This window comes from Protobothrops mucrosquamatus, unplaced genomic scaffold (genome assembly GCF_001527695.2).
Source record: "Protobothrops mucrosquamatus isolate PMUCROS unplaced genomic scaffold, P.Mucros_1.0 scaffold271, whole genome shotgun sequence".
Taxonomy (NCBI): domain Eukaryota; kingdom Metazoa; phylum Chordata; class Lepidosauria; order Squamata; family Viperidae; genus Protobothrops; species Protobothrops mucrosquamatus.
In genome coordinates this window covers 639044-652070 of record NW_015386616.1, presented here as the reverse complement: position 1 = coordinate 652070, position 13027 = coordinate 639044, and the positions used below count along the sequence as shown (strand labels likewise).

Below are 13027 nucleotides of genomic sequence, written 5' to 3'. Positions count from 1 at the left end.
TATACTAGTGTGTAGTAATAATGAGTAGTTTTGAATAGAATTGGATTATTGTGTGTTTATTTCCTAGATTAGCTTTGGGAAGTCCTGGGGGGGGAGGGGGGAAAAGGGTAGGTTTGTATTATAGATTTATATGTATGATTTTTTAAGGAGGTGCCCGGTGATACCCCAACTGCACAAGATGGGATGGTTGAGTGAGGAAGGGAGATAGGAAAGAGGGAGGGAGGAGGAGTGGTGGTAGAATGGGAGGAGGAAGGAGTGGTAAGTGGAAGAGGGTGGTGCAGGAGGGGGACACCGGACACGTCCGTGAATGTTTTGTTTAGTTTTATTTTCTTTGGTTGATATTGTGATAAAAGATTTATGCTTCTGTTTTTAAATGAAAAATTAATAAAAATTTATTAAAAAAAAAAATTACAAGGCTTGACCATGGAGACTTAACTGTGAGACATATTTTATACTAGGGCCGCAATCTTTGCCTTTCCTATTTTCCAGACACAAAGGAAATGACAGTGAGCTATAAAGCAGATAGCAAAATTGGACTTGTATATAAAGTGAGTCTGTTGTAGTCAAATAAAAAAATTTAAATCCCCCCCCCCCAAAAAAAAACAGTTCTCATTGGCTGGTTTGTTGCTATGGCTATCCCAGTTCATAAAATTTCTTACACAGTGACAAAGATGGTAGTCAGTCCCCAGCAGGCAGCTCACGATAGGTGATAGTGGTCAGTCTCTGTCAACAGGCCACTCCAATCTCTGGCGGCAGCAGCTCACATGAGATGATGGTCAGTCTCTTGCAGGCAGCTCACAGGAACCTCCCTTATTTTATCCCCTCTTCTCTCTTTGGCCTTTCCCCACTGAATCCTCTCCTTCTCCCATTCCCTTCTCTCCTTCAAACTTGCTCTACAGAAACCTCCCTATCTCTATTCCCCCCTCTCCATCCGGCTTACCTCACCAAAAAGAATAAAAACAAACCCAACCAACCTCCTCCCTCACTCTCCCTCCGTCTGGCTTGCCCCACAGAAACCAGGAATATAAAAAAAAGCCTTTTCGTCAACTTCCTACCTCGATCTCCCTCCTTCAGGCTTGCCTCTCCAGAAAAGAGAAAATAAAATCTTCTCCCCCCCACCAGTCAATCTCCTCTTCCCCTTTAAAAATCCCTCCCCAAGAGCCCCGCCCTGCCACCAGGCACCCTGGAGGCTGCCAGAGCTCTTGACCTCTTTGCCAAATCCGCAGGGCTCCAGCAAAGCCTCCCAGCCAGTGCCGATCCCAACCAGGGCCGATTCCCCCCCCCCAACTCCCCTCTCCACTACATTTGTTTAATCTGTAATTTATATTACATGTTATTTGGGCTTCAGCTCCATACTTGGTATAATAAGGACAATTATATTTAAACATGTGGCATCCTTATTTATGCATCAAGGGAGAATGATAGTGTTTGTATAGAGAGATCAAAAGGTGCATTGCTGACTTTGCTCATCAGCTAGCTATGAAACAGAAGCAATCTGGGTTAAGAGAAAAAGGGCTGAAGGGGTGATGCATGAGAAGGTTGTGGGGAGATGTTACTTGCCCACATGAGCACATCCCCTTTCAGTAAAAATGAATCTGTATCAAGAATAAGTTTTTGCAGATCTCAGTTCGGCAAACTATCATGCATCAGCAGTGAAATTTGTAGTACAGATAGTCCCCAGTTTAAAATGAGTCCCATTCCCAAGGCCTGCCCTTAAGTCAAATTTGTATGTAAGCCAGAACAGCATTATTGATAATATGGTATAAGTAGTATTGTGTAATGAACTTGAGCCATTGTGTATTTAACTTGAATCACTGTAAAATTAATTCAAATTTTGCTGCAGTAGGCTCTGTTCCTCACTATGGGTCATCCTTAAACAGAGAACTATCTTAACCTGGGAACTTGCTGTATTTTTTAAAAAAAATGCACTTAATATACTGTTTTAAGATCCTCCAGACTCCCTCCTCCCAAATCCCCCAAATTTCTGACTCTAAAACTTGCTACTTGTACCTTCCTAAGATCTTAGTGTCTCACCATTACAGCCCCTGCAGCTCTTGGTGATTCAACAAAGAATAGAAAAGAAGGGTGAGACTGCTGGACAGCAAAAGGTTGCTGTTTCAACTCTATGCTATTCTTCACTTTAAATGTGACCAAAGCAACATATGAATAATTAACTGGAACACCATCAATGTTATTTTAAGTTGTACATTTCCATGTAAAAACACCACCCAACATTGCACACAGCAAGTATAGTAAAAAATGTGCATAACTGACTTTGGAATCTGAACTGCAAGACCTGAAAAACATAAATCTAATGTGTGCTGTCTTTTTTCTTAATGTGATTATGTTTTTGAATGAATGAAATGCTGCAGAGCTGCTTATTTATTATATCTTATCGCATAATGTGATAAGGAATGCATGTTCATCACTCAGTGTGCCTGATGTACTGTTTCTTGAAACTGATCATTTTTACATTGCTAGATTGGGACTCTGGAAACTGCACTTGTATTTACGTATAATAAACCAGCTAACCATGTGTCTAGTTAGTTAATAACTAAACTATTAAAATACTGTAACCATTTAAGGACAGAGATACAAAATACTTTAGTTACAAAAACTATATTGGAGTAGGAGCTGAATTGACTACTGTAGTCATTAGCTGACTTTGACAACTACCTGAAATTTAAATTTATTTTGTAGTATTTCATCTTTGTATGTTACAGAGGCATAATGTTGGGGATGGCCATTTAGGCCATTGAATGCAACCCTATATTATGTTCAGGCTTCAGATTAGAGCATCCCAGACAGATAACTGTCTAGCTTTTACCTAAATACTTCCAGCAAAAGGAAATCCTACATCTCTCTGGCTAACTGATTCCACTAAGTATACTAGACCTATGACTATAATTGACCATGGAATTTTAGTCATAAATCATTGTGGTCATTAAGCACCTACATGACTGTCTCACTCAATGACCACAATCCAAGCTCTCCTCATTGCAGTTCTTAAGAGACCATGCTGGTTATTAAGCAACTGCACAGGGTTGCCTCAGTGGGTGGGAGAGGCCCTGGGAGGCCAGCAACCTCTAGCACAGGGAACCTCCCCCCACCAAGCCTCAGTCCATTTACCTTTCTGTCATCTCACTCCATCTACACATCATGTCAGGATCCAGTTATATTTCCTTTCTATCTATCTCCTCTGATCTAAAACCAATTCTTACCCTCTCCTGAATCCTGCCATACTCCTAAGGGGGAGGGGGAGTATACATGAGGGCTTTATTACTTTCACTTCCTCTCTTCATTACAAAGTAACCTTTTGTTTATTCGCCTCGTGTCTGCTAACCATCACAATGTAACCATTAGCCTTTTATCATATGCCCCTCTGAACTTCTCCTCCTTACCGGCCAGCTAGGGAAAGGGGGGAATCTGGTTTATTTATCTGTCATCAAAATAAGATGTGAGGAGCTGTTGAATGATCATGTACAACGGAGCCGGGGGTGGGGGCTGCTTAGGGACACTTTAAAACATCGATTTGTAAGGAAATCCCTCAGATCCTGTCTATTATGCCTACTATCAATTTCTCTTAATAAAAGTTCCTGTTGGAAGAGATTGTTTCCAAGAGTTCTGCTTTCTTAAGATGTGGATTGAAGTGGTTCCTTACACATCAGCTGCATTTTCATGATGGTTCAGAAGTCTGCTTCCCCAAATCAGGGGCTTTCTGAACCATCATGAGAATGATGGTATTGCTAGGGTTTTCTCCTTCAGAGATGAAAACATTAGTGAAGCTGGCATTCTGAAAAACCTGACATTCAGAGCTTTTAGTGTTTTCACTTCCAGAGGGAAGGATGCTAGCAAAATAGGTGGATTTCAGAGGAGAAAACACTAAATGCTCTGAGTCTCAGCATTTCAGAGCCTTCTATAGAGAGGAGAAGGACACTAGCAAAAGAAGTGAATTTTAGAGGAGAAAATGCTAAAGGCTCTGAGCTTCAATGTTTCAGAGGACTGAGAGCTTTTAGTATTTTCTCCTCCAAAAAGGAGAAGGACGCTAATGAAAGAGGTGGATATCCTCTATCCCTTCAGTTTGCAAATTTTCCTTCTGGCTGCCTGGACACTGGAAGAGAACACATAATCGCAGGGCACTTGGCAACCAGTCATAAATGTGAATGTAAGCCAAGCACTTGAAATGCTGCCATGTGTTCAGGACAAAGGCAGCACAACATTTTATAACACCTAGAAATGTTTTATAGACCATAGAACACCCATTCTATGACTGTCATCATTAAACAACCAGTTATAGGTCATAGACTACCTGTAACTGCTCAAATTAAAATGTGATTACTGTATTATTTTAAATATCAACAGTGATCCTTTAGATTCTATTGTATATCCACACAGAATTGGAATTTTACAAGCAGAATTAAATCCTACACATGGATTGACCATATGAAATACCTGGTGTTATATCAGAACTCAACTAAAATTTGTTACTAATGTAAGAAATAATGTTTATCTTAGTTTGACAAGTTTCTGAAAACCTAAATATAGCTGAAGGTCATATTTTAGATTAAAAAACTGAATTTAATAAATTCAGAGAAATTCTTAATAGGATTTAGTGGCTAAATATATTAATAGGAAAAGAAATTCAAGATAAATCAGAGTTCCTATAAAAGAGTTGCTAGACATTACACCCAGGGTACCTTGCTGATGAAATGTCAGAATCTTTATCTTTCATCTTTAAAAAAAATCTTGAAAATGAATAACATGCATGGGAATGAAAGTAGCTATATGTGCTTCAGAAAGATTCTGGGAAATTCAGGCCAGAGAGCCAGATCTGAATACTAGACAAAAAAGTAGTAGTTTGTGTGAGGCACAGGAAATCAGGAACCAGGGTTGTTCAAATGAGTACAAGTTTATTCCATGCTATCACTCTATAAGAATCTGAACTATTAATAGTCAAAGCAAATTGGGGGTAGGTAAAAGTCAATGGAATTCAAGGATGGCTAGGCATAGATCTCTTGTGGGCATGAAGTGACTCCAAATTGATGATGCACTTGAGCCCTCTCTCAGGCTCAGTCTGGTCATCTCCTACAGTTTGTAAAACAGTAAACATCTTTATAATAATGCAGTGTCATAGAATCACAGGGGTGAAAGAAATTTTGTAGGTCTTTTAATCCAACCCCCCACCAAAGGCAAGAATCTTTACACCATTCTGAACAAATGGTTGTTCAATCTCTTTTTGAAAACCTCCAGCGATGGAGCACCCACAACTCCAGTAGACAAGCTCTTCCATTAATTGATTTTTCTCACTGTCAGGAAAGTCCTGCTTATTTCCAGGTTGGATTTCCCTCTGACATGCTTCCACCCATTGTTTCTTGTCCTTCCCTCAGGTGCTTTGGAGAACAAATTGACTCCCTATCTCCTTCAACTATTGGAAGAGAGCTATCATATCACTCCTAAGCCTTGCCTTCATTAGGCTAAACCAGAGGTTGGCAACCATAAACATTCAAAGAGCCACTTGGACCCATTTCCCACAGAAAAGAAAGCATTGGGAGCTGCAAAACTCGCGCACGTGCATGCGCGCACCAGAGGGAAAGGCTTGATTGTAGAGTCTAATTAAAAAGAAAAAGAGGGTGCTGTGCTGTTCTCTCCCTCTCTCTTTTTTCTCTTTCTCTCTTTCTCTCCCTCTCCCTCTCTTTTTCTCTCTCTCTCTTTCTCTCCCTCTCTTTCTCTCTCCCTCTCTCTCTTTTCTCTCTCTCTCCCTCTCTCTCTCTCTTTCTCTCTCTTTCTCTCCCTCTCTTTCTCTCTCTCTCTTTCCTCTCTCTCTCTCTCTCTCTCTCTCTCTCTCTCTCTCTCTCTCTCTCTTTCCTCTCTCTCTCTCTCCCCCCCTCTCTCTCCCTCTCTCTCTCTCCCCTCTCTCTCCCTCTCTCTGATCTTCTGCTCATCTGGCAAGCTGGCTTCACACTGTTCTCCAACTAGCTGACACACATTCTTATTGGGCTGGCTCTCTCCTGCCCTTCCTGCTTCCTGCAGAGATGCAGCCACGGCAGGAGCCCTGCCCAATAAGCTTGTCAGCTCATCAGAGAACAGTGTGAGGCCACTCTCTTTTTTACAGAGAGAGAGAGAGAGAGAGAGAGAGAGAGAGAGAGAGAGAGAGAGAGAGAGAGAGAGAGAGAGAGAGAGAGAGAGAGAGAGAGAGAGAGAGAGAAGGGAAGCGCAAGTGCCTCTCTCTGTCTCTGTCTCTCTCTCTCTCTCTCTGCAAATGGCAGAGGAGGCTGGGAGCCGCAGGAGAAGGCTCAAAGAGCCACATGTGGCTTCGGAGCTGCGGGTTGCCGACCCATGGCCTAAACAAACCTACAGTAATTTTCTTAGCTGTTCATAGTAGGGTTTAGATTACAAACCCCTTATAATTTTAGTTGCATTTTTCTGTACTTTCTCGGGCCTCGGCGTCTTTTTTGTATTGTGGTGACCAGAACTGGACACAGTACTCTAAGCGAGGCCTTACCAGTGCAGTATAAAGCAGTACTATCATGATCTTGATGCTATCCCACTGTTGATGCAGTCTAAGACTGCATTGGCTTTTTTGGCAGCTGCCACACACTGCTGCTCATACTTAAAGCTGTGGTCTACCTGGACACTTAGATCCCTCTCACAGTTGCTACTGATGATCAAGTACTGCCTGTTCTATAAGTATGCATTTGCTTTTTCATGCCTAAGTGCAGGACCTTACTTTTCTCACACTTTCATCTTAGACCCAATGATCAAGTCTGTCAAGATCCTTCTGAATCTTGAGTCTATCTTCCAAAGTGTTAGTAATTCCCCCCAGCTTAGTGTTATCTGCAAATTTGATGAATGCCCCTTCTATCCCCCTACCCAGGTCATTTATGTCAGTAGAATCTAACCTGGAGGTGTTACCTATAATATAGTTCTCAGTGGTTTTTGTTTTTTTTTTAAAAGGTGCCGGAACTCACACACGTCATACAACCCGCCTTGCCTACCCTACGAGGTTCCATCCCAAAAAGGTGCCGGAACTCCGTTCTGAGCATTCTATGAGAAAAAAAGCCCTGATAGTTCTTATCCAGATTCTTTTCATTGGATAATGGACATTCGGGCAGTAGCAAAGTACTTGATTATATTCTATGTGATATTTTGAGTTGCATTCTCATTAAATATGTAACAGATGATAATACACAGCTTCATTATTGTCGAGAAAAATATTCTGAGAATGTTTAGTTGGGGGTTCCTTGTCAAAGCAGAGGGAGATTTCAAATGGGACACCATTTTCTCCTGAGCCTTGCAGTTTTCTGCATTTTCACAAGTGATGTTAATTAAGATGTGGAAGGATTTTTTTTACAGATTTACATATGATATAAAACTTATAACAACATGGCTCCTGATAACTTCATGTAGTCTGCTTGACAATAGGGCAGAAAGAAGTATTTTGCCTTTGCTTTCTTTCAAGATTTTTTTGGGGGAGGGGGGTCTGACTTCCCACTTTTTATACATCTGCTAATTTACAATTGTTCTCTTTATTTCATTTCATTTCATTTTCTAATATAATAATTTTAGGGTACCACAAAAATGTTTTAATGAAGTGTTCATTATTCTCAGTCACATTTCTATCAGCACAATAATTTAGTCATTCCTTTGTTATACAAATGCAATGGGATCCAGTGCATCCAAAATTTTGTTTTCTGTTGAAAAAACTGCAATCTAAAAACAGAACTTTTGATTAAGACGTTCAGACAGTTTTTCATTATTTAGAAAAAATAAGACCTCTGGTTCTTTGTTCTGCCTTTAAATTTTGCGTATCAACTTGACATATTGATTAAAAGTATTAATTGAGACTATTTGTGTGCTTTTTTTCCTCAAGATTTAATGGCCATATCTAATAATGTGTTTGTGATGCTGAAAATGCCATTAGTCCAAATCAAGATGTTAGTAAAAGTGAGCATTATAAATATTGCCAGTAGGTGACAACAAACACATACCCCATAAAAATTACAGAACAGTATACTGAATTTTTGAATATGTTTACTAGCTTGAAAGTAATGCCATTGCATCTGTTATTATTTGCCTTCCTTCAGGCATCCTTATTCTGACCAAGACATGACAGCACTGTTGTATTACCTGAGGATTGTCAAATAAGATCTAATGTATGTAGTATGTTGCAAGAAAGAGCAGAAACTGCTTGATGATAAGATCATTTCCATGCATGATGGAGTTTTTTAAGTGTAGTTAGAGGGTGCTGTAGTTCTGAATTTGTTGGAACTAGAAAGTGACAATCGCTTTTGGATCCTGAAGAATCTATGAATTTAAATCACAGGTCTGCTGGAATCTTTTATGATATCTTACAGTGTGAAATGGTGGGGATTATAGCTAAAGTCGAAATTGCTAGCTCTTATCTTACATTAATTTTATATTAATCATAAGAAAGGGTATTCTGGTGATTTTTTTTTACAAAAGAACAAACACTTCAGTAACTGTAAATCAGAGTTATATAAACTTTGAATTAAGCAGCTGTGTTGAAAGTAACATTAATGCAACCATAATAAACTTATGTAAGTTTCACTGTAACCCAATAGTAGTGATTCTAATGTGCTTCAGGCTGTCATTTGCAATCTGTAGTGCACACCTCTGCAGCTTTATGTATAAATAAGGTTGATTGAGAGTCATTGTTTCTTAATATCTTATATTGCTTGCTAGTGCCATGTCTGATACATGAAAGAATAGCCTGTAATATCAAAGGCTGATGCTGTAGTAACAATAGTTGTTCTCAGCTGGATCAGTTAAGACCAACACCTTTTAGATTCTGTCACCCAAACTAACTTCCTTCAGGCACCCATGATTCTGACTGACTGAATGTTGGCAGACCAGCATTGATCTTGTGGTCCTGAGCAACAGATCCAAGTAAGGGAGTGGAAGAGGAGGTCATCCCTCATGCTGCTGCTATTCTGCTGCTATGCAACCTTGTAGTGTGGAACCCCTTGTCATGATGCCACTGATGAATTTCTTTCTCTCTCTCTTAGGCTAATGGAGGTTGGCAAGATGCTACAACTCCTTCATCGGTGACTTCCCCCACAGAAGGCCCTGGCAGCGTTCACTCTGATACCTCCAACTGATCTCCCAGCAATCCAGTATCCCTGGCTACTCCCACCCTGTACCAGGCAGATGTGGGGGCAGAGAGGGGAGAGGTTTTTCTCCTGTTGATGCCAGCAGGCCAGATTCAGAGCTGACTGGCTCACTCAACAGGAGTTTCCTTCTCTTGTCTCTTTGGGGATACTTTTTCAGCCAGTCTGGACACTTCTTTATACTCTCTTCCCTTTCTTTTCTGGGTAGAATCCACCTTTCCTTTCATCATCACAATTGCCCACTTTCTTACAGCAAAATAATCTGAAGGAAAAAAATATCTGAAAGCATTTGTACTTTTTATGTTGTTGCTGTTGTTGTTGTTATTTTTATCCTAGTGTAAATCTTTAACTCCCTCCAGTCTACCAAGCATCTGATCGCCTCCTCCCATTTCTCTGATGTTCTCACTACCTCTTTTCAGGAGCCATCTAAGCTCTTCCCTTGGCTTTTGGGCACCATCCCTCCTTCATATGAGACAATGATCTGTTCCTCTAAGATCCTGAATCTTTGGTGAGTTGCCTTCCAGAACAATTCCTGTTACAGGTTGGATAAATGCAATCCTGGTGCTGCAAGATATGGCTGTAACATGCCACATGGTTACAAGATAGGAAACTGTTAGCAAAGCTACTCTTTATCATCCCTTCATGTCTCTTATCCTCCCTAGACATGAACCATGCCACTTCTCAATTTCATTGTTCCACACTTTCAGTGGAACTATAATTAGGGCTGTGTGTATCCTTCTTCATGAAGGAAGTGCATAGTTGCTTACTATAATATGACACAAGTGCAGTAAATCTGGGTAGTAAATTATCTTTTCCTAATTTGTTTGGGTTCCACAAATCACATTTTACTGATGCAGAAAAGACTTTCACATTTTCGTTTGAAATGAAAACCATGTAAGAGCAGAACAATAAAGACCTGTGCATGGCACTGTGGTCTTCAGTCTTACACCCTCTGATTTCTCAGCTTTATCTAAACATCATGCACCTGGATGCAAAATCATAAAAGCGTAGGTATTCAGAAAGGGAGGGGCAGTTATGTTCACAATAAAACTGCAGAAATTGCAAAATATCCACAGCTTTCATTATATTTGTAATTTACCAATATCTGTTACACAGAGAAAGAAATCACTGGGAAATTAATTCCAAGCTGCTAGAATATACAACTTGCACTAGTAAGCATTTGGACCTGTGTGGCTTTACATATTATAATTTGATTATGCATCCTTACTAAAATTGTTGTGTTGACCTGATTGGGAAAAAAAATAATAGTTTGACATGTCGCTTCTAAACAAAACTTTTCCCATTAGAAAAAAAAGTAAAATTGAGATGGGGAGAAGATAAATAAAGACTATTGGAAATGAATATTGAAAAATACATATCGGCATGGTAACTTTAAACAATTGCCTGTGCTCAAACACATTTCTCCAGAATAAGATGAATTGGATTGCTCCTAGCCTTGAACCTGAGGACCAATCTCTTTTCAGCAAAGCATGTTCAGGGGAACAACCCAGTGGATTGACTGTGTCCAGTGGTGGGATTCAAATATGTGAACAACCAGTTCTCTGTGTGGATGCCACTTCCGGAAGTCCATTCTGGGCCTGGGCAACAAAAAATTAGCTACCAGTTCTGCCGAAGTGGTGCGAACCGGCTGAATCCCACCATTGACTGTGTCCTCTGCAAGGGGTCTGTATAGAAAGGCATTAAATAAGCTGAGCTGGGCTTAGTGATAACATATGAAAGCATCAGGCATCTATATTTAATAACAGTGGCCATTGGTACATTCTCTGTCCAGGACGATGTTGATATTATAGTGTACTTACACCACACTGTAAGCTTCCATGCCTCTAATCATTATTATTCCTTTTAATAGAAAAAAAGGTTTCCTATTTAGGGTCATTGTAAATTCAGACTAATAAATAATCCAGATTAATTAACACAAATAGCTCTGTTACCCTTACCAAACAATTAGCAATTCTGTCTGGAGGGGATGCTGAGACCCTGATACTTCTTATGAGAAATCCATGGCTCTCTTGGTCCATCTGTTCTTGATAACCTGTATATACCCAGAATTAAATCCAAGTAAATTGAAGGCACTATAGAAAAGCACTAGATTTAGTGGACCAACTAACATTTCATAATTTTATTGTGATAGTTGATTTGAGCAAAGGACTAACTTTTCAAAGCATCCTATCCACCCTCCGAGTGAACCTGCCACAATGATTTCATGTGGGTTTTGGAACTTCCTTAGAAAATGCAATAGCCAGAAGGAGATCTTCCAGTTATTAAGCACATTAGAAAGGGTCCCAGAAGGGACATGAAGCACCTCTGCAGCATGAAGCAACTCAAGGCAAAATGCAGCCACCTCCCACAGACCTAGCATGGCTTTTAAACTAGGATGAAAGGCAAAAGCAAGAAGCAAATATTAGCTAAGAGGTTAAAGACATGACATCTACACAGTCTTTGTAATGAGATGGAAATGAGGAAGGAGATTGCAGAAGTAGATGGAGATGGCTTTTGGTGGGTGGTGTCTTATGGACAAAGAAATACATGCAAAATACAGTTGATCACATCAAAGGTGTATACTTAACTTTAGTACATGAGGGGGAAAATAGCCATAATAGATAGCATTGCCTAGTGCTTGGATGAAATATATATTTGCCAAATAATGTTAGATGCACCAAATCCGGGCCACACAAATCCAGACCACAACAAAGAATTGAAGTTTTTGGTGTCCCTGCTGCTATCTAGTGGTCATGTGTATTCATGCAGCCAAGATGAGTTATCCTTGATGAAGGCCAGTGTGCATGGACTTGAATATTTGTTTAATGTAATTAAGTGTAATGAGGTTAGTTGCAATTAATTACATTGTGTGATCTTTATCTAACATGTCTATTGGCAACTTTCATAGAGACCATTATATTGCTGTGATAAATGAAAATAAGACATAGTCTCCTGGAAAACAGATTTTATTCAACTTACATTTATACATACAGTGTTGTGCAGTGTTATTAATTTCATTTCAAACTATTACCTGGACTGTGCAATTTGCATGGCAGACTACAATTGTCTGGTAGGGAAAAAAGAGATGGAACTGCATTTATCTGCCTGTAACAATATATCTTTCTATTATGGTCCGTCATGGTATGGTACTGAATTTCTTAATGGTACATACACTGGTAGTAATTCTTTGCATATCCAGATTTACTATTTTTATTATGTAGTACTGATATTTTTGCTTAAATGTGAGCTAACTTCTCATGCATTTGGTTCTTATTTTCTGCCCAGAAAAACCCAACTTCGATACCAAAAACAAAAAATTTTAAAAAAACTGCAGAAACTTTAAAAAAAGAATCCTAAAAAAGTTTTAAAAAATTAAAACGTTCAATTCTTTCAGCTTTATTAACATTTTCCATTATTTCTTGCAATTTGTGTCTCGTTCTTTGTAGTATTGATGATAATGAACATTTGATAATGAATGTTCTTGTATATTCAGATAAAGGAAAAACAAACCAAAAAAGCAGTCTGAATTTAATAGTGTTTATAAAAATAAAAAGTTACCCTCATAGCACGCATCAAAGGACAGGCAGTCCCCATCCTGTCCTGTGGCAAAAAAGAGCTTCATACCTGTATAGTTTTTAACACCAAGTTCCCTACATTTGCCTTTCTTTGGTTTACATTTTTAATGCATTTGTGAATTAGTTGAAGAATGGTAGACAAGTGTAGAATTGTGCACATTCATTTCCTGTTACACAATGTTTTAAAAGAAGTGACAGTAATTGGTTTTGTAAAACTTTTAACAATGGTTGGAATAGTGAGCATAATAGGTACACTTAATACTTTGTTTACTAACTTTGAATGCCAGAAGTGACATTTTCATTATGTTCTGCATACATTTTAAA

General features: G+C 39.3%; 1 protein-coding gene across 1 annotated transcript in view; it reads left to right on the top strand.

The window, feature by feature from the left end:
- Nucleotides 1-9119, top strand: part of LOC107286310 (pre-B-cell leukemia transcription factor 1) — a 76126-nt gene extending 67007 nt beyond the window's left edge. The window contains exon 7 of the mRNA XM_015814659.1: nt 9027-9119. Coding sequence (XP_015670145.1) covers nt 9027-9119 — 93 coding nt within the window. The remainder of the gene's footprint in view (nt 1-9026) is intronic.
- Nucleotides 9120-13027: the final 3908 nt, after the last annotated feature.